This window comes from Lipophrys pholis (assembly GCF_963383615.2).
Source record: "Lipophrys pholis genome assembly, chromosome: 5".
NCBI lineage: Eukaryota > Metazoa > Chordata > Actinopteri > Blenniiformes > Blenniidae > Lipophrys > Lipophrys pholis.
This window is the reverse complement of record NC_137628.1, coordinates 16987214-17014882: the sequence shown is the minus strand read 5'-3', so window position 1 is coordinate 17014882 and position 27669 is coordinate 16987214. Positions and strand designations below refer to the sequence as shown.

General features: G+C 42.1%; 1 protein-coding gene across 1 annotated transcript in view; it reads right to left on the bottom strand.

Moving 5' to 3' along the window:
* The window catches only part of tnrc6c2 (trinucleotide repeat containing adaptor 6C2), a 45250-nt gene extending 18554 nt beyond the window's left edge, over window positions 1-26696 (bottom strand). The window contains exons 1-3 of the mRNA XM_080464257.1: window positions 25822-26696; window positions 15082-15180; window positions 14934-14955 (exon numbers count right to left, since the gene is read on the bottom strand). Coding sequence (XP_080320383.1) covers window positions 14934-14955; window positions 15082-15144 — 85 coding nt within the window. The 5' untranslated portion in view covers window positions 15145-15180; window positions 25822-26696. The remainder of the gene's footprint in view (window positions 1-14933; window positions 14956-15081; window positions 15181-25821) is intronic.
* Between the last annotated feature and the right edge of the window lie 973 nt (window positions 26697-27669).

The window sequence follows — 27669 nt, the reverse complement described above, 5'->3', positions numbered from 1 at the left end:
TGCCTGTGTAAGATAAAATGAGTCAGTCAGGAAGAGTGAAAAAAATACTTGGGCAAAGCTCCTCTACCTTCGTTCTCTGACAGCTTGCACACATTCATGCAAGAATTGGAAATAGCAGACATCCTCTCAGTGGAAGTGCAGCAAGCTACTCGATAAAACCACAAAATGTCGCAAAGGCAATACGCAGTGGCTACTGGATGCTGACTAGGCTGGATCCCAGACTGGCAGTATAAGCTGCTTGTGAATACATTGTAACTGTGTGCCATGTAAAAAGCCAATGTGGATATCTTCCAGAACACAAACGGACCATTATAAGCTTCATAAAAGGAGTATTCATTTGTATCAGTGCGATTGACTTGCATTACAGTGTTAAACTCTTGTGGCAATTCTTATAAATACCAAGATGTATGCATGTGAAAACAGATGCAAAAGAGCCCCCCCCCCCACCCCCCACCCCCTTCATGTCAACATGTCTCGATTGTTACTCTTTCGGCTCCCTTCCCAGACATTCCAAAAAGGTCTCGCTGATTCTTGGCAAAGCATTGATTTGAGGGAGGGGCATGAAAGCAAGCATGAACATGAAAAACAAAGACGAGGGGACAATTATTTCCATCCACCATTTGCAATCCTGTGTCAGTAATGCCTTGCTGCTTTTATACTGGTTGCAATTAGCAGGGCAGTCTTTGATTAGGCTTTGTGAATGGAAAGGGGTCAAAAATAAAAACAAAGGGGCCCTCTATGGTTCGAACTGCAAACAAGACTGCCTTTTTGTGTGCACATATGTGCAAGCCCGTACATGTATACCCAGGCATGCCTAAGGGGAACTAAAGGGCTGCCGGACAACAGCTAAACACAAAAAAGACACCGATCACAACAGTAGTGTTTTTCTGAAAAAAAGTGACAAACAGCAATGGCACAGTGAAGCCGTGTTATGCTAGCTTTGCCCGCGTAGAAGCAGAAATAAGCAAGAGATGAACTCCTGATAATGAGATGAGCTGCCATCACGAAAATGGGCATTCAGCCAAGAATTAAATGCCTCCCCTCCCCTTTGAATGAAATGAAAGGCAGGGTGACAGAAAGAGAGAGGCAGAGGGTGGTCGGAAAAGATGGAGAGAAGACGGGGGGGAGGGGTTGGTACATGCTGTGGTAAGAGAGGAGAAAAGGAGGCAGAGAGAAAGCATGAATACAACAGACGGTGTGGCAACAAACTGATTTCCTTCATTTGCCTGTGTGCCACACATCAGGGTTGGTTTCTGTGCAAATTTCTGGGACGACATAAAACCAGAACTCAAGCAGGACGAGACGTTTATTACTCTTTTGTCCCCAAATAGACCCTCTCCATCTCTCTTTGAGGAGAGCTTTACGCCCACTCACATCAAGGACGGTGTGTACTTGTTTTTCTGGAAGCAGGGAGAAAAGGAAAGACTGAGGGAATGGTCTCAGGGGGTTTAAAAAGCTCATCATTCATGTCTGTTTACCTCTGGTGAGAAAAGAAAATAGGAGAGCGACACCGTGGTGACTTCTCTGGTTTCCCTGACAGAGGCTGGATTAATGAAGCCACTAAGGGGGGTTTCTCACTTGCGTGCTCATGTGTGTGTCACAGCTTGGGCACACTGAGCAAATCTCTACCACTGTGGTTTCATTAGGAAGATTTTTTGTGCGATTATTTGATTATTTTAAAGTGCACAAATAACCAAGCTCTAAGAACGGATTATTTTCTTACATCTTAAGAGTGCTTTAACACACGCAACCCAGGATTTTCAAGCACTGTAGTTCATTTTATAGCAAGAAACAGATTTCCTTGAACTTGGCCAACCAAAAATACAATCCACTTTACCTGCTAATCAAAGGAGAGCAAATTAAAGGGTCAAGTGTTTTAACAGCACCCGACTGAGTGCCTTCTGGCTGCACGCTCTGTCTGGGTGACCAGCAAACAGCTGTCAGACTGAAGTTCCCACAGTCTTAAGAGACCCCCCATCTCAGCACCTGCTACTGGGGGAGTGCGTCTGGACGGCTGCGCCGGACTACTTAATAGCCTCCAGTCAGCTGGAGAGATGGGAGTGGTGGGTGCGGCAGAGGGATGGAAAGTGGACAGGGGGTCTCTGTCTGCTGGGACAATTAAACGGGGCAGCGAGAGCAGAGGTTACATGGGAGCGTGCTGTGTGAATGCCCTTAAAGCTAGAAGGTGGGGGTGTGGGGGGGGGGGGGGGGGGGGGTGCCTTTCAGGCTTTGGGGAGCGGTGGTGTGTGATCGCCTGCTGGAATGCTGCACAAATGCACAAATTTGATACAGCTTGCAAATCATAAGTATTATTTTTCAGGGTGCCTGAAATTTGTAAAAAAAAAAAAAAAAAGCATTTATTAACCTCATGAAGTCAAGTCGATACAACTGCTGGTTGACAAAATGTACGAGTGTCTGTGTGTGTGTGTGTCTTTGTGTACGTTCCCCTTTAAACTCTGAGCCAGCTGGCCTGCAAGGCAGACGCATATCTGCCAGGACACAACTAGGTCAGTCGAGTGTGTTCTCGGTGCTGCACAGCCACTACATCTTTATACATGTGCTTGAGTTTGCATGCGTGCAAGTACAAAAGTGAACCATCACAGCAAAACATCCCTGAGGGCCTGCGTAACCTCAGCAGAGGTCAAAAATCTGTCCTCAACGAAGAGTTCATCTGTAACTTGCAGCAGCACAGAGGAAGGAATCTTTGGCTTGGTATGTTCAGAATAGATTACAACTAAACATGATATGATACTTGGATTTTGGGGGGAAAACAAATATTTTCTTCCTGTTTCCAAATGTTAATGTAATGACATTTAGATTTCAATTTCAAAACACAGAGTTGCCTGCAAACCTGAACCTTTATCCATCTGTCTTCAATACAGTTTTTTCAATTTGTGGCTGCACAACTTGTATTTCCACTATTTAACAAACTTTAAAGTAAGTTAGTTTTCAACATTATCCAATACAAATGTTGTGACCAAGTAAACCAAGCGGGTGACGTTTAAAGAGCAGAACCATTAATGTTGCTTACAAACTTCTCCCGTCCCTCAATTATGTGCAGCAAAACCATCCTAACCAAAGGGCACATGGCTCGAGGCTATTAGCTGAGCAGACAGGGAAAAACAGGCGGTGGATTGGGAGCCCTCGAGACGACAACAAGGCTAGAGAGGAGGTGGAAACCCAGCGAATGGCTACTCTGCCACAGGCTGTGTTGTACTGGGAGACCCTTGGGAAAATCAGTGTGAGGTTGAGCCCAACCGGGGACAACAAATGCTGTGCTCGGACAATAATAGGGACATTTTAGGTTAATACACACAACCAGGGCATCTAAACTAGTCTGGAGCCCAATAGCGAAGCATATTCCTTTAAATCTAAAGGCTAAAATGTGGTCTTTCCCTTCAGTGGGTTAAGCCTGCAGCCAAAATTAGCTGGCACACAGCTGAGGAAAACTGCACTACACAGCTGAGATGGGAAATACTGTCATATCAATAAATATAATAATAATAATTATATTATAATTTTTTAGCCCTGAATAAAATATGACAATACACACAGAAAACAATAAAAATAGCTATATTCAAAATCTGAAGAAAAAAAAATCCTGTAAACATTCATTAATTCATTTTAAGAAATGAATAAAGTAAAAAAAAAAAAAAGAAAAAAAAAAGACTCAAATTATAAAAGAACTTCCATTAATTGGTGGCTGGACAAGTCCCATTTTGATGTTATGGCCTGCAGCATTAAACACAGGACAGCCGAGCATATAAAGAGGAGTTGCCTCAAATGCTAAGGGCTGAACATTTCTCACTAGTTAGCTATGTACCACAGCTGCTGCACATTTGTTTACAGGGCGCCCGGTGTTCTCACAGCAAATGTCGAGTCACTAATGAAAGGCAGCACAGAGCAGCAATATAGCATTGATCAAAACAAAGTAAGAAAACAGGAGACAGAGGAGGAGAAACTCGACAAAGATGCAAAGCAGATTCTAAAAAAACAACCACATTACTACTTTGGTATTCTCACGGCTATATATCTTAAGTTAGTGCATCATGTAAGAAGATATAAGGCACCGGCACTCTTCTGATTGTGTACATCAGGCAGATGTTTATAATAAAAACCATAGCACGAAAAACAAACCAAGAATAAATGCAAATATATATTTGGGATGGCACAAAAGCAGAAATAATGTTGAAATCTATAAAATTATTCAATAAGTAAAGACATTTTAAAATAGAAAATTGTAAAAAAATTATAAACTATGCATATAAAATGAAAACCGAGAATCGCAATTTTAATAAGTAGAGGCTATAGTTTAGCAACACATGACTTCCATACTTAAAGTCAAAATCCACTGCACAATGAGACCCTGAGGGCACGTTCGGTATTACTGATCTTAGGGGCCACAAAGGAGTTCATTAAAAGCCTACCGCTGGCTATAAAGGTCTGAGGAGGAAGCATTCCCGCAAATCGAAAAAATAAAAAAAATAAAAATGCTTGCAGACGCTGAAAAAGCTCAACCATCTTCTCCTCACTTACACATTAACAGTTTTCTGGGCCTTTAGGGGGGAAACACAAACACCACATACAACCTGTATTCTCTCCGAATGCTCAAGAAAAACAAAGACAACAGTCAACTGGAAACTTAAGCTGGACAGCTTGTCCACCTGATTGTGGCGCTCAATGTATTCATTATCATTACCTGACATGGAGAGAAGGTACAATGCTAAACACCAATGATAATCACTATTCATTGTGCATACAATGCAGAAAGGCTGTCAGGACTACTTTGCATAACGCGGCATCTCAGCGAGAAGAAACTGAATCCAGGTCTTAAGTGATGAAGTGAACAATCGGTTGAATGAACGACTTGTGAAAATACGCCTGTGTTTGTCTCGAGCTGTAGAGATTAATAAGGGAATTCTCAGATCAATGTAGACAAATTACAACCAGCATGCATAAAAATGGCAAACACATTTTCAACTAAGTGAATTTGGAATGATAAATTAATCTTGTTAATCCAAGCAACAACCAGAAAAACACAGATATATATTGGACCTGTTGGAGGGCAAGGATTTCACTATACTGACACAAACCTGGGAGGTGTTTGCCCGCAGTAGACGTGGCAGAGTTTGGGGTAGTGCTGCTGGTACTTGTAGAGGAAGGAGAGGAAGAGGAGGGTGAGGAGGAGGAGGAAGAGGAAGAGGAGAAGTGAGAGCGCTGAGGGCTCCTGAAGGCAGTGGCTGGGCCTCTCTTCAGTAGCTGCTCTGCTCCTGCTGACGGAAGCGAGGGGGCACCTCTCTGGGCGGGTAGCGAGCACTGGCAGAGGACAACTGGCACTGCTGCTGAGGGGGAGTCTGAGTCTGGAGCTGGCTACAGCAGGAGGCGCGCTTGCCATTGCCAGGAGAAGAGGAGGAGGAAGAGGAGGAGGAGGAGGAGGACAGGGACAGCGTGGGGCTGGCGGGGTGGAGGTGGTAGGATGGGCCGGGACGGGGCTTAGTGGGAGCAGGCTCTGGCACTGGACAGATACAATACACAGGCACACAAGCATTCACACACAGAAAGACACATGCAAGTAGCAAGGTATTAATGTCTGGGTTAAGGCACTATTACTCCTTTATATGAGACAAAGGGAGGGAAAAAAACATTAGCTTAACAATCCTAATTTGTCTTTCAGCATCTTCCTGAACAACAACACAGTGTAGACAAGGCCTCTCAAAGCCAAAATGTGCTTTCAATTATTGCCAAATGAACAACACATGTAAGATCTTACCTAAGTATAATGACAGTACATGCACTTACAGAAAGCTAAAACATTTATGGGAAAAATCTTTAAAGAAAACCACATTTTTACTTGCACCACATGTTAATGGTTTCTCTGTAAATGTAACTTTGTGTCACACACTTCATGTAATGCACCCTGCGGATGTTTTCAGGAGATTTCACTGCATCCCTTTCTGTCTGTACTGTTTGTTTGTGTGGACTATCGCTTTCAGTGAACTGCCTTATGCAGCCTGTTGTTGAACATATGTTACTCGGCCAGATGCGCTCCATGAAAAGGTCAGATTTTTTTCCTGCTGCATGAATACAAAAGCACACACGCAGACAGCGTGTGCACGCACATGCACACGCATGCACACCTCACCCTGCTGGTTTGGCCTCAGCCTGACCCCTTCCCTGTGGTTACAGCGGCCATCCAGTCATGTAATTGAGTGCTAGCCTGAAAGGTGTTCTTATTAGTAGGACTTGGGAGAGCTCGCCCCAAAACAGATAGCCTCTGCTAAGATTTCCTCTCCAGGGTGCAACAAGACCAAGGAAAAGTCTTAATTCTTATTGGTGCGAGTCTGTGCCGTATGTGCAAATGAGCGTGAATGAAGAGGAAAGATGAAGCAGATCTGTAGCAGTACTCTAGCAAGGAGTTCCCTGCTGCACTGAAATAACGGCATTCATATTTATCCACTAGCTACTGATCCAAGTCAAGAGCTGCTGTGAATCGCTGTTTTTTGGTCCAAGGGTAAATGTATGATGAATACTTGATGATGTCGTTTTCTATAGTCCCATGGTAGATCGGACCGTTGTACACAACAGCTGAGGCTGCTCTCACTCAGGGGACGGACAGTTTTTGAGGGAGTAGAGAAAAAGGGGGAGGTGCTCTTCAAAAATGGGAAATAAATGGGATAGAAGTAATTTGGTAATTAAAGCTTCAATCTTTCCAGCGTCAGGGTCGAAACTATGAATACAATATTCTTATACTGCACTTCTGGCAATTAACCACGCAGTGACATTTGCACGCACGGGGCAGCAGCACCACACTAGCGGTTAAAATAAATTCATAGCGTGGAGGTATTTGCTGTGCTTGCCAAGAACTTGTCTAAAAGCACGGCTTAAAGAACAGAGGGCCTCTCGGGCAGCTGAAACACAGACATGACTGTGATGGGCAGGAAACTCACATTGGTACCAACGAAAAATGTCAAGATACAAAAGACTTGCATGAAGAAAATATTACAAAATTTTTAAATTTACCTCCCAATTTAATTTTTTTTTCACATGTTTGCAATAAAAACTTCAAATAAAATAAAATCAAAAGCTAAAATGAGAGACAGAGAGAGAGTAACAGAGAGAGAGAGAGAGAGAGAGAGAGAGAGAGAGAGAGAGAGAGAAAGAGAGAGAAAGAGAGAGAGAGAGAGAGAGAGAGACCCCCCTCCAGCAGAATCTGGCTTGTAGCTGCAGCTGGTGACGCACATCTCTGATTAAATTCAGCTCTGTCCGCCTGACACTGTCTGAGCCAATCAGGCGGCAGCACAGCGGATACAAAGTACCCTGCCCTCTTTCTTCACTGTCCTACTCTCTCCGTTTCCACCCGTTCCATGCCCGAATCTTTCCCTCCTCTGCAGGCTGCTCCATAACCCTGAAGCCATTTCTAAACAGAACTTTCCAATTGTTTTTATTTGCTCTTACTCTCCTTAATCCATCCCAATTCTTTGATTTCTATAATTTTCCTTTCTTTTCCTTCAGTGCACATACCCATCTTCCATCCCAAAACCTTTCTCCTCTCTTTCTCTTTGGGAAACACAATGAGTTTTTAAAACAATTGCTTGAGTTACATGTCGTTTGACATCCAGGACAAGGATTCTAGCCTGGGTTCTGGATGTAGTTTGCTCACGAGATGCTCCAACAGAAACCTCAGGACATTCTGCACAGATCCACTCATTTACCACTGAGCCAAAATCAGATTGATCTAGATTAATCCCAGTTGGGTCACACAGTGGTGTTGCAGTTAGCACTCTTACTTCATACTGAGAAAGTCAACAATTTAAGTCTGGGTTGGAACTTTCTGTCTGGAATTTGCTTGTTCTGTATTTTTTTTCTTCAAAGTACCTCCATCAGTCCAAAAACATGAATTCGATGTTAACTGGTGGCTCTAAATTGTCTGTAGATGTAAAAGTATTGTGTGAGGATGTCCAGTGTTTGCCCTGTCATCCGAATCGACTGCTGGCTTTCTTGCAAATGACAGACATGATCACTCCACATATTGAGCAGTTAACGACAATAATTTCGGTGAATTCTGCAGAAAGTAAACTAATTAATGCAATTTTTTTCAAATATTTTGCAAACAAAAACTGAAGCCATTGCATAAAAGAAACGCAACTTATTTCCTAAAGCCTTTATGTCAATGTGTCTAAACAGCAATTGCCTCATTATGTAAATACCTTTTTCAAAAAACATTTTCTAAAAAGTCTTTATGGTTGTACAAATCCATCTAAAACTAGAACGTCAAAAACCTGCTTGCACAGAGAGACACAACAACCTCTTGTTTTTCTACAAAAGCGCTGCTGTAACACTATCCAGCTGGGTAATGTGTAACCATCTTTGGTGTAATCTGTATTTAACAAGCATATCAGAATTGAAAATGAGAATCATCATTCTCCTGAGAGGGAGGGAATGTGTGTGTCTGTGGGGTGCACGCATGCACACGCACGCAGACACACACACACACAAATGAGACAGCAAAAACGGCAGTCTGAGTTTGTTCGATGTGAGGAACAGAATGTGTACGAGGCACTGCAGCCCTCTACCCTGAACAAACATAAATACATTTAATGAGACACGTCTTTCATTTCAAGGAGAGCAAGTCTTAATCCATGATGGATGGGTAAGTGCTTTTGAAGAGGTGGGGGTAGGGTATATCGTTTAAAAAAAAAAAAAAAAAAAGGACAACCAACGAGAAAATTGGGAGAAAAGTGGGGAAATCCCTGAGATGAGAGTGTGTTTTGAAAGATTAAAGGAGAGTATTAACACTCTGCTGGTTGCACTCAATGCCTATGAAAGTCAAAGAAAGCCCACACGGTAAATTTGTGATGTTTCATGTTACTGAATTTTAACTCTTGTGGATGGCTTACAGTTTTTAGAAATAGTTTCTCCATTTGTTAAAAGCTTTTACAAGTACAGCTTTCCATATCTGTCCAAAAACACAATGGCAAGAAAATGTTAAAAGATAAAACGTCTCACCAAATGATTTACTAATAAATCTTTCCACACAGAGTTCAAGGTAACTGATCTCCCAAATATTAAAAACACTTAGAGACACCATGTTACTATCCTGACAGACAGGGCTAAAAACAGACTTACTGAAGTTATCCCAATGGATGTGAAATGTGTTGTGAATTCCAAGTGATGGTGGCAACGCCGTTACAAATAACTGAACCTGAAATTGAAAGCCAATGAAGGAAGCATCCATATCAAGTTCACTGTGAATTCCATTAAACTCTCCAGCTGAAGCACTCTCAGCAGCCTCGAACCAGAGTTTTTATTACAGCCTTTCTTTACACTAAATGGTTAATTACACTGTGTAATAGAGAGCAAGACAGGTAAGTTCGGCAAGTTGAGGATATAGGTGACCCTAGTATACAGTAGATATATATAAAATGCAATGGTAATACTTGAAAGAATCAAGTATAGGAATGAAACTGCACAACTCAGGGGGCACATATTTTCTGCTAATATAAAGAACTCGTTGGCTCTGTGAGCCTGGTGTCGGGCAGTGCAGGTTTCCACTTCTCTTGTGTCTATTGTCTGCAGAACCACTTTATTATGCAGCCGTGTTTATAGAGGGGGGAGGGATAGATTCAACACATCAACTTAAATGCCCAACACAATAGTGCATTTCTAGAATCCAAAACCAACTTTTTCAGAGGTTTTTATCTATACATGACAATTTTAGATTTCAAGAGGTTTAATAAAATAGTCGGACTATGTGCGTCCATATCTTAGACGAGGAAAAGAAGCTATAAAAAGAGACATGCACTTGTGTCTTTTAACAGATCAGTGTGAAAACAAGCAGAGACAAATATATAAACATGGGGGGGGGGAAAGTACTGCATCTTTAAAAGTACTTGGTTGTGGTAAATAACCTTATTCACAAAAGGAAAATATATGTGCATGTGTTAATTGATGCACAGAAGTGGTCAAGTGGGTGTGTCTGTAGAAGGTCCCATCTGTCAGTATTAGTAAAAAGAAAAAAAATCCCTATCACAGACATGCAAACTAAAGGCAAAAAATTCTCACCCCTCACCCATCTTATAATGGGCCGTTGCTATAGAGACTGACAGTTGCCTAATGCACTTCCATGTGCCTCTTGTGACCCCTTTGCCTCTTGTGACCCCTTCCTACATCACGCCTCTTCCACGCTCTCTCCAATTAATCCAGTCGCCTGCATCTGTGCCAAGTACTTTTCTGTTTTTCACATTTTAATTCTGCAATGTTCCCTTTTAAAATTGAGATGAATGCATTGTCATTCTCACACTCTAGGGTACATAACAGAGAAAAGTTGTTTTCTACCTGTGTGCCAAGATTATAACTTTGCTGTCCCGAAAAATGTTTTGTTTTGCCTTTGTGTAACCCTAATAGTAGTTAAGTCACACTCTGGGTGGAGAGCTTTAACAAGATCAAACTGAGGTCAATGCCTGAGGGTAACGACTGCCGGAGGATACGCGACTTCTGAATTCAAAAGCCTATGTGGGCGGTGTGAATGCTGCACCATTATTTCTTCTCGCACTACAGTATAAAAGCATCACCAAATGCGGGGAATCGTTTTTCTGCAACTTGTCAGCAACAGAGACAGCAGTGTGAGACCCAACACAATGTATAGTAGTTAAAAACCCTTATAATTACATACACCGTATAACACTGCTGCTGTTTGATTGAGTTCCAACAGCAATGTCAATGTAGTGGGAGGTGTCCCCAATGGCAACATTGCAATAATAATAATGAGGAGCCTCAAATCTTTTGATGCCAACATACAAATGATTTTCATCAGCCACTGCCTTTGGGTTCATTAGGTTCAAGGTACAACAGCAGTGATTTGACTACCAATCAAGTTCTTATGCATAGTTCTTTTTATGACCACAACTCCAAGGCATTATAACCTTACACTATACAAGCAGCAGAAACAATCTCATTAAGATAACGGCGGTAATAAAATACCATCTGGACAATTTTTGCCCTTCTTTGTCGTCTAACGGCCATTTCACTGCAGTTTATGTGAAGAATAAGAGAAGCCCTGTCTGCTGACATGCAGTCTTTCAACCTTACAGATACACACACAAATGCCTCGCCCTCAAAGCACAGGCTGAACCGTCATTCATATCAGCTGTGCTACATCCTATTAATCTGCCTGATATTTGACATGAAGCGGCTCACTGCCAGGGTAGGAGAAATGATGGGGGAGGGGCGAGGGGAAGTGAACAGGCTCTCTTGTTGGCAGCTTTTGAGTGATCATACAACATGAACACACAGCGAGGAAAGCATTGTTTAAGTTTTGAGCGCCCCTCTTGTTCCCTTTATCTCTGCCGCAGTCTTTCCCTCCATCCCTCACTCTCCTCTTGCTCTTGACATGCATGTGGGCCGAGCACACAGGGGGTAGAAGGAAAACAATTATGCTTCACAGTCATAAATCCACAGGACATAATTCACAAGCCATTCACTATTAATTCATTGAGTGTTTATAAATGTGGTTAACTGAAGAAAAAAAGCGGCCCGAAAGCTAAAGTAAATTAGCCTCTAATTAGATTGCAATTCATGAAATTCCATTTTAAAAGTGTTGACGCAATTAATAGCATGTGAAATTGCAAATTAATCCTGTACAAAATAAGGGGACACACTTCTGTTTATGCGCCTCTCTCGCCACTTTGGAAAATATAATGCTGTTATTACCATAGTGACACCGTGTAAATGTTTCTTCTCAGATGTGGTCGCTTGGGGCCGAGCATACGCGGAGCAAAGTGGATCAGGCGGAAGTAACAGCAAGAAGAAAGTGAGAGATGTGGTAGATTTGAACACTGAATCAAGTTCTCTCACTTTGCAGCAGGCAGATAAGTGAAGGACCAAAAGTGTAGATGTTCAGAATACAGATACGCGGCAGCATTACTGAGGTTTCTACATGTAGACACCTGCTTATATTAACTTTGTGGTATAAACTAAAGCTAACTAACTAAAATAACTTTACCATTTTTAGCATGTTTGGTAACAGCCACCGTGGATGGACGCAAATAGATAGACATGCTCAAAGTTACTGTAAGGGCAGACTGCACATTTTCTTAATGTGCTATGACCATTTAGGAACGTGCATCTGCAGCCTGACAAATAGATTTATTTACTTAGACACTCCTGAGAGTGCGTGTGCGCCAACATTGGCATATGCATGTTTTTGTCAAGGTTGGTAGGTATGTGCAGCAGTCAAACTGACTGATTATGATTGCAGTGGTGGCAGAGATTGTGATAAAGCTGCGTGTGAGCTGAGGGTGAATAATCAGCATCCCTCCGAGGTAATGGGGAGCTGGAGGGAGGGGTGGAAGGGCCCTACATTAGAGGTCCAGCTTTGTGTGTGTGTGTGTGTGTGTGTGTGTGTGTGTGTGTGTGTGTGTGTGTGTGTGTGTGTGTGTGTGTGTGTGTGTGTGTGTGTGTGCTGGGGCAATGGGACACTGCCTCCTGGAACCCTGCCTTCGCTGAAGCTCCATGCCTAATAGGGGGCAGAGAAGTTAATTCCAGTATGCCGAAGCTTTATCTCATTTTCATACATATGAACGCGCCAGGCCGAGATCGATTACCGCAAACAAATTGAAATGCCTGGGACCAAGAAGGCCCGCAGAGAGAAACGAAAAAAAAAGAAAGAAAAAAAAAAACGACTGTGTGGATGGGAGTGGGGGTGGTGTGCATGTGTATGTGACTATGAATTTCTGAAAGTGTATAAGGAAGGCAGAATGCACTGATATGGATGGAAAGACACAAATCACTACCGCATACTGATTCTCTCCCTTCCTGAATACACACACACACCTCTATTATTTAGTGTCATGCATGAAAACCCATCTCATTCCAGTTGATGCCACCTTCCTTTTAACAGATATTACAGATGGGAGGTTATGAGCAAACTCACAGAAGTCCCGATGGCTTGCAGAACGATTAGTCTTCCAAAAGGCCCTCTCTTCTCCACTTTCTTTATCTTTCGGTCTGCATGACTCCCCACCACATACACACAATCAGCTTCTCATTCACTCTCCATCTCTCATTAAACATACCATAAAATAAACGTCCATGTCATTAGTCCTCTCCTGTATTAGTGCTGTCACTGACTCTTGACGGTCATTTTTGGCACTCGTCTACAGTGCTAACTGCATCATTACTTTCTTTTTCCACGTTTTATTTTAATACTTTTGCTTTCACTCACCCACAAAACATCTAATTCCACTCCTTCTTTCTTCTCTTTTAGCCAAGCAGAGTTGTCAATATTTCCTCTCTAGTACTCATCATTTCATCCGCTGCCTTTAACATGTTTTGAGAGGAGCAAGTGTTAAGAATGTAATGTACTTTTTTATGGCTTAGGCTATAATATGGCACATTGGATACCAAATGTACAAATGAATATGTAAATATGAGCTTGATGTGTTTTATGCACTGTGCAGGAATTTTAGATGAGAAAAAGTAAAAGGACCTTAAAAACAAGCTATTTAGTTACCGTGGCAGTATCACAAGTCTGCCAAATCGTCAGTGTATAATATAGTTATCATTTACTCCGCATCAATACAACACTGGTCTAATACCTGTCAGCATAATAGGAACGGGGCTGTGGGATAAAAATCTCAATAGTGGATCACAATAAGGGGTCTCCAATTCATCACTTAAGACACATATGTTGAAGCCTCAACTTTGTGAAATAGGCCAAAGGCCCACAGACAGTGCAGTGTAACAGAGGGAGAGTAATTAATTAGGCAGGTCAGAGACCAAGGCGAGCATCGGTGACCTTTGATAAAGCCCCACTGTTGTACCCAGATGGCCATGGTGCTGCTCATACTGGGAGAGAACGACCCTGCCAGACAAACTGAGAACGCTTGGAGACAGCCACCTTGTACTAACGCTTTGTTATATTCACCCAAACCTGGTTGTGAAATAACAAAAAAAAAACATACGTGTTTAAGCTTTCTGCGTTAATTGCAGGATCTACTACGAGAGGACAATAAACTGGGAAGGTCTGCAAGGTGATTAGCGCTATCCAAGATCATAATGTCATATAATCTTTTTATTGGGCACTTTAAACTAAAAATCATTTCATTGAAAAAATGTACACAACGTAAACGAACAGATAAGATAATTATATATAGCTACAAAAGGCCGATGTAAAGCATACTTTAAGATTTCAAACCTGTTCAAAAACACAATAATTAAGTGACCAAATCGATGTTTATATATTCATGATCATAGCATAGGATCTATGAATAGGATGGGTTAAAGGCAGAGAAGTAATCTCCCCAAGAGCATCAATAAAGCATGCTTTCTCTCTTTTCTAAAATAAACACTTTAACACAAATCTGCCAACTGATCCCATAAACAGCAGGAGGAAACTAAAGGCAATTCTGTTTAAGTGTACAGAACAAAATCTCTTTCAGCATGTTAGGAGAACACAGAGTGCATCTGAGGACAATGTTCCTTCAGCTTAACCGTCTCGGCGTTTTAGCTGAAATCCAGTCACTTCTTTTATTCCTCTCTCCTCCTTCTTATTCCATCCCCCCATCTTTTTTAACCAACACCACACTTGGTGAGCTGTCTGGGTGCCCTCACGCTTCAGTGCCTGGTGCTGCAGGCGTACTGAGCGTCACTCTGCATTACACTTCACTGTATGTGCGTGTGTGTGTGTGTGTGTGTGTGTGTGTGTGTGTGTGTGTGTGTGTGTGTGTGTGTGTGTGTGGGAAAGAGAAACAAGAGAGTCAAATGGCACAATTGTGCATGCATGTGCAAAATGTGTGTGTCCATCTGTGTACAACAATGCTAAGAGCTAGGCATATATAATACAAGAGTAACATGTGTTAATCAGAGCTGATTAATGTACAACAGTGGTTGAGGGGAGATTAAGAAAAAGGTTTAGTTTATTTAGAGACACTCACCTTTGGGTTTCTGATCAGCAGCCTGTAGAAAAAGATAGAAACCGACTTCAGAATTTATACTGCTGTAAACGTCTACTAATAATTCAAAATATAAAGACGGATGGATTTTCGATGAAAGAAGTTTTGAGAAAAATATTGTGACATTCACCTTTTTCTGAGCGACGTCCTTCTTGGTCTTTTCTTCTTGTTTTTTCTTTTTCTTTTCTTCCATCAATTGGTTCTCTTTCTTTTGTTGCTCGCTTCTCAGCTGTTTAACCAAGACAGAAAACAGAAAAGAGCTAAACAAAGGAGACAATAAGGAGTAAATAAAAACACTGAGTGTTTTGCTTCTTGTGTGCGAACATTATGCAGGCCGAGACGAGTGGGGAAACCAATCGGTTTCAGATACAAGCGTAGAACAGCAGACTTAAGCATACATTTCTATTGATTTTTGAAATGAAGAGGTAAAAACTTTGGGGCTGAACATGTTCAAGTATTGGTGGATTGTTCATTTTCATCTGAGTGATTAAATCTTTTTTAATAAAAATAGCCAACAGAATTATGCCAGTCATGCAGATGTCATGCAAAGTCTAAACAAAACCTCTTGGGATACATTTTGGATATAGAGGCAAAACAAAGCAAGATCAGAATTGTTCCAGTGTGCAGTACTGATGGGCATGAGTGAGAAATGCATGTGGCAGGCCATGGTACAGGCAGGAAGCATTACACAGATCGAATAGAACGGATTTCATCAAATACCAACAAATTCATGAAATACCTTTTTTGCTAGTGGGTTTGAAGCAAATTTAAATAAAAAAAACCAATTGTGGATTATCATTCAAAGAAATGAAGGTATTCTGAAGGTGCCTTTCCTCCAGAGGTGGTAATTACCCATTTTCACTGCAGAAATTAGGAAAATATAAAGCTTGCCCGGGGTGCCCCGAAAGCCTTTAGACCACTACATGATATTCATGCACATTCACACCGCATCAAAAGAGAAATATTAAAATTTTATGGAAAAGACCTCACGAGGGCATGCACACTGCATATAAACGTGCCATGTCAAAAGCTCAGTGCACTCACTAAGTTTCTGAATAAAATCGTTCCACAGTCAACACTTCGAGCAAAAGTCACAGAAGACACTTCTGAGGGGCCCCTTAACCCCGTGGTCACAAACTAAATCAGATAAGATGGAAGAGGAGACGTAAGGGGTACTGAGAAAAAAGGAAGCGTGGAAAGAGAGCAAGATGAAGCTTGAGCAAGTGTGTACAGTAAAAATGAAGGCCAGCATAAAAGCAAAGGTTTAATGATAGATACAAATGGCAAGAACAGGAAAAAGTCAAAGAATGAAGAAACGAAAACTAGACCAGAAAGACACAATGTCTTTTTACAAAGATCTGATTCCAATGGGTGCAAGTTAAACTAGCAAGATAGAAAACTCGAGAGCCAGGGGGAAACGGAGTCCTTCATTTCAGCCTGTATTTCCTTTGGCTCAGCTATGGTGAAAACTCCTGGAAACTATTAAAGACATGAGCTGGGAAACAGCGACTCAGTATAGTCTCCACCAAGTACAAAGGGATACTAATCTATATCACAGCAATATGTCATATGAGATCATTGATGCTTCACTCTAAAAGGCTTTTTTCTTTTAATTCTTGTCCATCGAACATAAATACTGCTTGTTTTTGGTTATAAACTAACACGAAAGCAAATCCACGCATGCTTGCCTTGACACGCTTCATCTTTGTGGGCTAGGGATCTTTGAAAACGATTGTTCATGTGAAATCCTCCACCAGCTTAATGATACACAGCTTATGGGGCTGTCAGTGAATAAAAATTAGGAGATGATTTTCTCAACTATTCATAAACTGGCAATGCAGTCTGACAAATTGTGAAATATCATCAAGCAAACTTTTGTTGGTTCATGTTTATGACAGGTGAGTTTCTTTAGGCCTGCGCCCCAGCCTCCCGATGACCTCAAGGCGACAAGGCTGTGATCCTTTAAAGACCAAACTTGTATGATTTATTGAAGCAATGGTTAGATTAATAATGGAATTCATTAGTTGAAGGCCTAATATTGATTAATGCATACTGTCCCTGACAAGTGCACAAAATATAAAAACGTACCTTACACAGAGTCGGGATATGAATCAAAATCTGAATATGTGAATGAATCATAATACTCATAACAGAAGATTAATGGAAGGCCTGCCTCCCACTGTGCTGCCCACTGGCAGGGGGAGGGAGCTGTCAATCAAGAAGACAGCAGAGACCTCAAAGAGGCAGTCTGATGTTGCCGTAACGTCTATATGGCAGAAGGGAGAAAGACAAATCACTCAAAGGTTGCAGATGGGTAGAGAAGCAGGGATAGAAGAAGAGTAGTGGCCACTGTTAAAACGTGTAATTTCTATACTCATTTTTTACTTTCTCTAATCTGGATTTTCAGATCCTCATTTCCTGCCCCCCCCCCCCTTGCTCTCGCCTTTACATTCAAACATACTCACAGTCCTATTTTTCATACTGACTGTGTCATTGTGCTATCTCAGCAGCTTCGCCAAAGCCGTCCTCAGATAATAAATAGGAGTTCAAATTATGTGTGGATGGGTGTGTGTTTGCATGCCTATTACCATATGCAGTATGTGTATCGCCCGTATTAAATTGTATCTGGAGAAGCTTACTTCCTATTCATTCTCAATGATTGTTTAAGTCTCTCTTTAAGCACCTAATAGGAGACAACACATATCCACGACAAAACAACTATCTCTTAAACAATGAAAAGCCAAAGCGATGGGACAGAAGTACAGATTGGCCTTGACATGGGTGCTAGGTTTTTCTTTCATCACGAGGTTCGAGCGTCTCTCTTCACAACAGACTGTGTCCTACTGTCAGACTCACCCTTTTACCCTTGAAAATGATGTTGGAGCTACTGTATGTAGTCACTGGTGTTGCTCTCACAAAGAGGCTTTGAGAAACTGGGTCAGGGACAAAAATACTATGAAAGAAACAACCATGCAAGGCTGTAACGCTGTCCCAATTTTCCTGGTCAATCCTGCAAATACACTATGGAACCATCATTAAGACAGTATAGCTGGAAACGAGCCAAAGAGTAAAACTGCTGTGTGAAATAAGAGAGCAGGCAGTTGTCTTTTAAGCTGATGTAGTCAGTGCCAAAGTTAGCTTCACCGATGACCTTTGTTGCCCTCACATATACCCGTACCTGCCTCGCCCCATCTCTCTCTTTTGCTTCCTCAGTACTGCTGACACGGGTGCTTCCTCTGCAGTGACCCTAGGTCGTTTCTGTGCTGCCTTCCAGCATCAGGTTTACCCTCAGTCGCAGAATGACACTGCAATTAGGCAAAATAATGTCCGGTTTTGAGGTTAGTGACCTACAAGGCTAGAGTGCCTTATTCAATCTATCCATATATTAAAGGCACCAAGATTAACATTGTCAAGGTGACATGGTAGGCTATAATGTCTCTTGTACATTATTTCTTGAATTGTGTTCTCAAAAAGGTATTATTAAATCGAAAAATATGTTTTGGCAACTTTTCTTAAGGACAAGCAAAAGTAGAAATATTGTTATCTTGGCTGAATTTAAACACCAGAAGATACAAAGCATTTAAAAAATTTTGCTCCACTTTTTCAATTTGAACTCGGATTCCACTAATTTAAACTAATGATCCCACACTGGCTGGGTGGCTTTTCTTAAGAATTGACAAGAACAGTATTCCAAATTGGGGTCCCTACTAACTGCCAAGATTCGACATAGTGAAGGAGGATCTTCTCTTCGTATGCTGAACAAAACAATTCCACACTTGGGGATATGGGGCTAACCTACAGAGAAGCAGATGAGACAACAGAAATGTACTGTACAGGTTAGAAACTCGGAAGACACAGAACCCACACATAAAAAACACAGACACACACAGGGAAGCAGTCTGTCTGATGCCTGCCTTCCTCCACGAGGGATGCAGAGAAGAGGGAGGTGGGAGTAGGAAGGGAGGGCAGGCAGAGGATGAAAGCAGACACAGAGCAATACCAATTAAGAACGACAGCCACCGGAGAACCAGACAGGGCACAGAGAGAAAGGAAAAAAGACTATGTTGGAAGAGGGAAAAGACAGAAAGAATCCTCACTGGAGACATGGAGGAGTTGGAAACAAAACTGAACGAAACACCACGGAGACTGGCAGACAAGGGGCGACAGGATGACAAGAGGGTGGGAGGCTAAAGTATCCATTCACCTTGAATGCTAGCATCTGGATACACAGGGAGAAAAACTCGAGGGGTGAGGGGAAGAAAATAATGCAAGGGTGGTAGGGATTGAGAGTTGTGTGTGTGTGTGTGTGTGTGCGTGTGTGCGTGTGTGCGTGTGTTGGGGGGGGGGGGGGGGGGGCTGCTATGCAGACCCAGCAAGACAAGACAAAGGAGTAGTGGCATCGAGAGAGAACTTCAAAAGGAAAAGAAGTCCAATGAAAATATGCAGCTTCATGTGGCTGTCAGACCAACTGCAGACAAAACATCACTCACCAAGGAGAAAGAGGAAAGAGGACTTTCCTTTTTCAGCACAAAAAGTAATATGGTCAGAGTGTGACCACAGAATGTGGTAAATCCACTCTCTACCACTGTTACTATTCAGCAAGCCACCCATTCCTGTGGCATTACAGAAGCCACAGGACTCTCCTGAGCCTCATTACATGGGACATTATGGACAGCCCTTACCTGGGGAATAATTCCTCAATACCTGCTACTGCTGCAAAAGACCTTAACTACTCTCCACAAATGTGTGTGGGTGTGGATTTGTGTTTACTCAACCTGAACGGCTTGGGGAAAACAAGCCAGTAAATTCCACAGTTGATAAGCAGTCATAACAATGTAGGTATGTTTTTCTATCCCTCAGACACAGTAATAGTCTCAGTGGCCACTTGGTTTGTAAGCAATCTGTGCATCCTAGCTTTGCTTCAAGAAGGTGGAGATAGCAGCTTGTGAAAACAGACAATACACTTTATTGCAACTAGACCGGACCTGCTCAGTGAATCGTGGCAAAAATACACTTGGTTGGAGAAATCCACAGACACAAGATTGGCTGAGCACGAACAGGTGGGTGTAAAGCAGAGATGAACAGTGTGTGTGTGTGTGTGTGTGTGTGTGTGTGTGTGTAAAAAGTAAAAGAATAAGGCCCTGTTTACACGACAACGTTTCATGTGACAACACCTATTCCGTTAAAAAAAAAAAAAAGGAGTGTGTTTACACTGCAGCAGCGGACACAGACAACGATGTAGTTAGTATGCCGGGTCACAGGAGGGCGCTGTTGCTTGATTTTGTAATGAAACTACAAAGATGTGTGTGCAGGGAACAATACACTACAAACGTGAAGAAAATGGAGAGCACCTGACATCCGCATAGACTGAGGATGCATCGGATGCTATCAGGGGTGAGTCTCAATTATAAAACTACTGATATGGACGATAAAAGTAGAATACAGCCCACAAGTCATACCGCTACGCGGCCGCCAAGTTTGTTTACAAATGGATGAGCAGGAGGGAGGGAGAGAGATGCGCATGCGCAGTAACAGGCTCTGTAGCCTCCGGCAGTCTCTGCAGGAGGGAATAGCGGCCGTGAAAGAATCTTTCCACCTTGGGAGCTGGTATAAAAACTTCGGATACAGTGCATCCGCAAACTGGTGCCGTGTAAACGGACCCCCCAAAAGTGAAGAACGTTTTGCGGATACACTCGTATTCGTTGTCGTGTAAACGGGGCCTTAGATAGTAGGAGAGTCTGAGCTGTGCTATAAATACCAGCTTTGAGGTTTGCCTCCAGAAAATGAGCTTGCAGTGTTTTGGCTGGTGCTGCTGGTAAGTCAATATGAAACTTTAGCATAGTGGCAGCTCATTAAATACAAAAAGAGCACAATGCACAAGACCGAGCATGCCTGCTCCCTGCCATCACCACAGCTAAGGCTTAGAAAAATCTAGAAAAAGCTGACTGCGCTGTTGCACGTTCATGCCTTCTTTCATGAGCACTTTCTGCTCATTTTGATAAAAGTACTTGAAAAGACATTGTTGTGTCCACTCCGCAAGCCAATAAAGGTATGCCTCCGTAATGACAAGCCAATACTGATCAACACGTCTTCCTTTGGTTTGTAACCTGTAAAAGGCTTCAAATAACCATAACAACAAACACAATGCTCGAGTTATGAAAGGGTTTAAACCTCACAACTCAACAAGCTGCCAGTTTACAGGATACACACAATGGTAAACAAATTCAGGTTCTTTATTCTTTTATATTTGATCATGAAATGATGTATTGTCAAACGTTTTAGTGTGTCTCAAAATAGAAAACAGACTGAGAAACAAGTGTGTATTGCCTCATGCATTGTTTGGCATCTCAATACATGTCAATCTTAAATCTTTTTGATCAGATTTCGAATAGAAACACTTCTAAAATTGTTTTGGCTGCCTTTCAAATGCGCCCACATACTTTTCTCATTCATGGAGGACTATTATATATATATATATATATATATACACACACAAATTTACAACATCGGAAAATTAAATATCAAATCATTTGTTTTCACTTTACCCTGACTCTTCTTGCTTTTTAGATTATGTTAATAAGCAGTAAAGACAGCAAAGGAAACAAGTGCAGACAGTCCTCAATCAAGTGCAACAGCAGAATTTTGTACATGCCAAATATTGATGAGGTCTAAAGGAGGTAGAGAAAAGCATGGTCTGAGAATGTTCTTTTACTTTTATTTCAGAAGCTGAGCAGCCTGTCTTCAGAGTAATCATTTAGATGTTCAAAATCCGAAGAGGCGTTCTAAATCAATTGAGAAATACCTATACAAACAATGTACACAGTGAACTAGAGCTTTATGAGACAGGCTATATTCTCCCTCCTCCTTATTGTAGGAATGATAATGAAGTGAAATACCGCAGCCTTTACCCTCATCTAAATTCTATTTTAACATGAGACCAATAACCAAGTCTAACCCTCAAACCACTGCTTAGAAATGTGTACATTGGCCAAAACATCCCTTATTACCAAGGTTTAAATCTCAGATTGTCACTCATAAAAATAAAGCTGTCACACCACAAACACACAACGTCGATCAGTTTTGTGGCTGTCAACAGTGTAAACATAGAGAGACTCTGTTAAAGAGAAATGACATAAGTGCTGTGATTATCTGTGAAGACGACAGGGCAACAAGTCGGGGGGGGGGGGGGGGGGGGGGGCATAGATGGATGACAGAAGATTTCAAAATGCCAATAAATGTACATAATCATGGTGAGAAGGGAGCAGTCAGGTGAACCTTTTTTTTAAGTCACTGCTCAGCAGATAGACACTGTAACTGACTGAGCAAAGTTTAAAAATGCTGAAATAATGTCTTTTTAGTGCTACATCTAAGTTTCGAAACATCTACAAAGCAAATACCTCACGTCTAACAGCTTATATGCCCTAATTTTTAGGGTTCACAGATGCTATATGTTAGCTAAGATTACTCACACCAAGCAACATTGAAATATCTCATGAAATGTTCTGAATTTTAGTTAAAACACTTCTATTGAGCAATTGGTTTTTATGCTCTATAACAATCAAAAAAACACAGTGAAAGTAACCCACAAACTTCATTGCCTGAATTGCCAATCAACTTGAGTACAGTCAAACAACTGATCTAAGCTCACTTGTCTAAGCAGTGGCCCCAGCATAGGGACAGGCAGCACATGCTAGTGCTATTTACATAGCCTTAACAGAGACCTTTGGAACTGCCGCAGGGCCTAAGTCTTGTTACATAATGCGTAAGGCTGTCTAACGTTGGTTGGAAAAGGAAGGGAGAACATTGTGAGTTGCATGTCCTGCATATTCTGTCAGTTTCTATGTGACCACCATCTCTTGCTCTCCCCAATTAGCCGACATGGAGCAGAGGGAGGAACGGCGGCCCCCACCAGGCCCCAGCACATTGTACATTCTGTTGGACCCCCGCCAAGACTCACAGGCAGCGGCTCGCCGGGCTAAGCTACTCCCCACCTCCCCTATCCCGTCCTGGCTTACCTCTGGTGGGCCCCCTAAGCCCCAGCCCCCTCTATTGGCATACAACGTAGACAGGGGGATCCAGACTGTGAGGGAGTACTTGTCACAAGCAAATACTTAATAGAATTTATTTCCTGATGTTTTGTATATATATATATATATATGAACAAATGATGCTTAGACCCTTGTACATTTGTAGAGGGAAACCATCCGATTTCAGGTGTTGGCTTATTTAACTGATCTTTTACAAAACAAACACTAAAATCGAAAGAATTGTCACTGTGCCAAAGATTGGGTACCTTGTTTTGTTGGTGACATCCATTCATTAAAGCATACTACAACCATTTCAGGCTTCTCAGCCTCCTAATAAAACTATTTGCAGATCAGAGCCCAGACTCACTCCCCCCATTGTGGGTTTACACACACATACACTCATCATTTAGTATGATGGCCACAGCAAGCACAACTGCCTGGAAAAGATTTATTTTGCCCCCATTTATATCAAAATAGTATTAGTAGAGGAAGAGGGTAATGGCTTTTGGCAGCCTCCTATTCAATCCAGCTGATTCTACTGTCCACGCTTAGCTACAGGAGCAGCACCCTGCGGTTGTGTTAAGCGTGTTATCTACTAGGATTGTGCCAGTGGTTTGAAAAGCCTCCTAATCACAGGCTCAGTGACTATCATGGTCAAGCCAGGGCTAAGGTCAATGACGGGGAAAAAGAATAGACAACCCCAGCACAAATCAAATGGATTTCTATTTGTCAACACAAAATCTCTAGACAAAATATTTGACTATAAAAACAAATGTTTTCAAGGGAATGCAAGCCTTGGGTTTCCTCTTAAACAAATGGTACTGCCCCTTCAGTGATCAGGGGATGTAGATAAAAGTTACTGCCAGTATATGTCCTTGTGGCTTTGGTATAATACACTCTAATCAAAACAAGGTCTAGATACCAACTGCCTAGAGCCTGGTTAGATCCAGAGCCAAGATGGGATATGGCCTTCCTGCTAGTGTGCTGCCAAAATGGCAAAGGTTGTCACATAATTCATGGATTCTGGGCCACAGGGAGATACTGACTTTCTCATTTTGCACTGGGAGAGGAATATCACAACCATCAAGATTGAGATCATTTATAGTTCTGCAATGTTTCATCTGCAATTTCTAGGGCTACATCAATAGAATATCAGTTTTAAATAGATTATCTACAAGCCCACCAATATATAGGTTGTATCCATCTCAGAGTGTGATCTCCAATGATTTAGTCTCAATTTAAAACTAGAAAGCCTAGCCGTTTGGAGCAATTTCTAGAATGCTCTTTTGTAAGAACTGAGAGGAAACACTGACATTCTTGTTGTATTGCGATGTCTCGCATCAGTAATTTAACCGGTTTACTCTTGACATGTTTACCTCTTTTTACCCTGTTTGCTTATAGACCAGTTGTACACATATCAGATTGGACCCACAACATCTTTCCACAGCCATCTCCTTGCATTTTTGTCAGCTCTATGGATGTGTGTGAGGAAAAGAGAACCCTTGACCTTGGGTCAGAGCACAGCCCTGTGTGTGAGTCAGCTGGGTGTTTAGGGCATGCAAGAGGCAGCTCCAGACCTGATGAACAACTGCATGGCATTAGCTAGTTGTCAGTTTTAACCTCGACATAAGTGGACACACAGCCCCATGGCAAAAGCGACAATGGTACTAACACACATTTGCATTCCAAGAGAGAGCACAGACATGCTCCCAATCATCTGCGAAGACGGCATCCCCTCCAAACACACACACAAATAAAATGCTCTCCATCCTATTGCAATTTGCATGTGTGCCACTGCTGCTCGTGCACATTTTTCATTTCATCACCTCACTGGTGTGTGACGATGGAGATAAGACAGTGGTGACAGAGATGTCAGAGAGGGAGGGGTAAGGAAAAGGGGGTTTGAAATTGAACAGGAAATTATGTACTTCAATTAAGACATGCGGAGGAGATATTAAAAGCTATACTCCAGTGCCTGGGGATAGGATGCAGGAAAGGGGAACGCAATAGAAGGCGACAGTTCAATCAGACTCCCGGGCTTTTTCACTGAGCTGGGGGGAGGTGGAGGAAAGAGAGACAGGACAGCTATGTTTAATAATGTACTTGGAATTAGTGTAGTGGAATGTACAACACTGTACAAGATACATGATGTGATACAGCAATGGTGTGAACGGCTGCACCACGGCGGTGGAAAAACTAGGATTGAATTCAAGACTGCTTTTGTCACATAAAATAACATCGACTTGAAACGGGCAGACACAAACCAAGAGGTTCTGCAAAAGATGTCAAATGTGGCTCCCATAACATGACTTCACCCATCAGCAATCAAACTACAAACCCAAAATTGGAGCAGGATTGCCTCCTCACAACTAGAAGAAGCCAGTTGAAGAAAACATCCCATTACACACTCACATGTATAGACGGTGTCCAAGTGTACTCAACCAATCATGAAGGAGCTGTGATATAACACAAAAGTTCCCAACATTTTCCAAGGGTTTTCCAAGACACATAAAAATGGGACTATTTGCTAGGAGACAAAATATGCCAAACAAGCAGTGAATCGCTGTGTTATTTTAGGTTTGTGACGATTTACAATATTTGTGATGAAATCGCACCACTGCATTTGACTCTTAATAGGTGTTTTATGCGATGTGGCACGAGAAGCATGGTCGCTCACCGGGCTGGATGTCAACATACAACAAACATGTCTCATGCAGAGCAGGTGAATACTTCTATTATTTTTTTATTTTTCTGGCATTAAAGCCAATGTATGTACAGAATATGTTCCATGATGTACCAATGCATGGCGTGAAACACGAACAGAGAAAGGATGTCAAACTTACCTTGCGTTAATCACAGCTTTGGCAGCTTTCAGTCAAAAGTCGATGCATGGCAGAGCAAAAAATATGCAGAAAATCATTCTCCGGCGTCTTTTTCTAAAGTTACCCGTAAAAAGAGGTGGAGCAGAGATTTAGTCTCAATTAAATTCAGACTTGGTAAGATAAGCCGACTGCTGCTGCAGCAGCTTGGTGACAAGGAACCGAGGTAAACAACGGCTACACAGCCAGATATATACACAGCAAGTACGGTAATTTATGCTTTCAGCAAGCAAAAAATAAAATAAAATACAAAAATTAAAGTATATATATATGCAGTGAAATTTAATTCGCCCAAAAAACAGTTAGTTAAAACGTCACGATACAACGGGGGCGGGGAAGGGGACGAAGCACCACTAATAACCAAAACAAAACAAAAAAAAACCCCAGCACGAATAAAATGACTTTTAAAAGCAGTTAAATTATGTCAGCTAACATTAGCTGGTTGGTGTCCTAAAGTCGTTGACCGTGTCGAGGTTTTTGCGAACCTAAGAAATTACGCAAAAAAACAAAAAAAAAAAAAAAACGCCGATCAGTTCTCGCGGACCAAGCCGACGGCCGCCAGCCAGCCAACTTGTTTTAAAGTGCAAAATAATTATTTTTTTTTCCGTTCGTTTAAGTCGCCGGTTGGACGACTAGCGACGGGCTGGCTACCGCAAAAGCAGAGTGGGTAACGACTCCGGGGAAATACATTCTGTGTGGATCCAGACAGCGGAGCGGACACTCATGGTGGGCGTTCAGGGAGCTCTCGTTGACAGTGGTCTCGCAGCCATTTTGTTCAAACTAACAACACTGCAGCAGTCTGCCTCTCCTCCTCCCGGGGAGCGCCCACATCAGGAAGTGGCTCCCGATACGTCACACGCGACCAACCACAGGGCAAAACGCTAACGCCGCCCACCGCCCAGCCCCTCGTCTCCTGCTCCCCAAAAACCTCCGAACGGCCGCCGAGGATGGACAGAAGGAAAAAACAGTACAGGAGGAGGCAGCAGGAGGAGGAGGCTCATATTTCCAGAAGCATGCAGGAGGAAACGCAGTATGCTTATAAAAAAAAAAAAAAAAAAAAAGAATCAAACGCTGAAGGGACAGAGGAGAGATTACAGAAAAAAGAAGCTACTGTAAAAAAAAAATTAAAAATACTCTCCTCAGACACTAACCAATAAATTACTTTAGCAGGTTCACCTGTATAAGAGATCTACCTAAAGGAAATTCCTCAGACCACGCTGAAAGTCATTATAAAAATTGAAGTTTGTAGATACAACATAGGATTTGAAGCACAGCTTCTACCCCCATGCTGTCACATCCATCACTCCCAGAATCTATGTATGTGTATAAAGATCTTTGTATTAAATGTGCTAAATGTACCTACTACTATGGCAACTAGAGCTGCTAAACAGTGTTTCATTGTTTTATAGCAATGACAATTAAAGAACTTCAAACTTCAAGTACAATTTCTCCTACAATAGTTAATATTGTGGCTTCAAAAGTGCAGATCTAAAGGCTTACATATCAATCCAAATTGTGGATGTACCCAGCAACAACTTAGACTTGCTATCAGCCTCTGTGCCAGGTCCACATGATATGGGTGCAGCATGGAATCCCCTGGGCAAGTTAGTCTCACCTATCACAGCACAAACAGAGAGACGGATGGATGACAACCACTCATACAGACACTTTCACAAGGGGCCAATTTAGAGGCCCCAATTAACCAAACATGCATGTCTTTGGATTGTTAGATGAAGTTGGAGTATCCAGAGAAAACCCACGCAGGCTTCTGTGAGAGATTTAGGAAGGCTGGGCTTCACAAGGGATAAACTG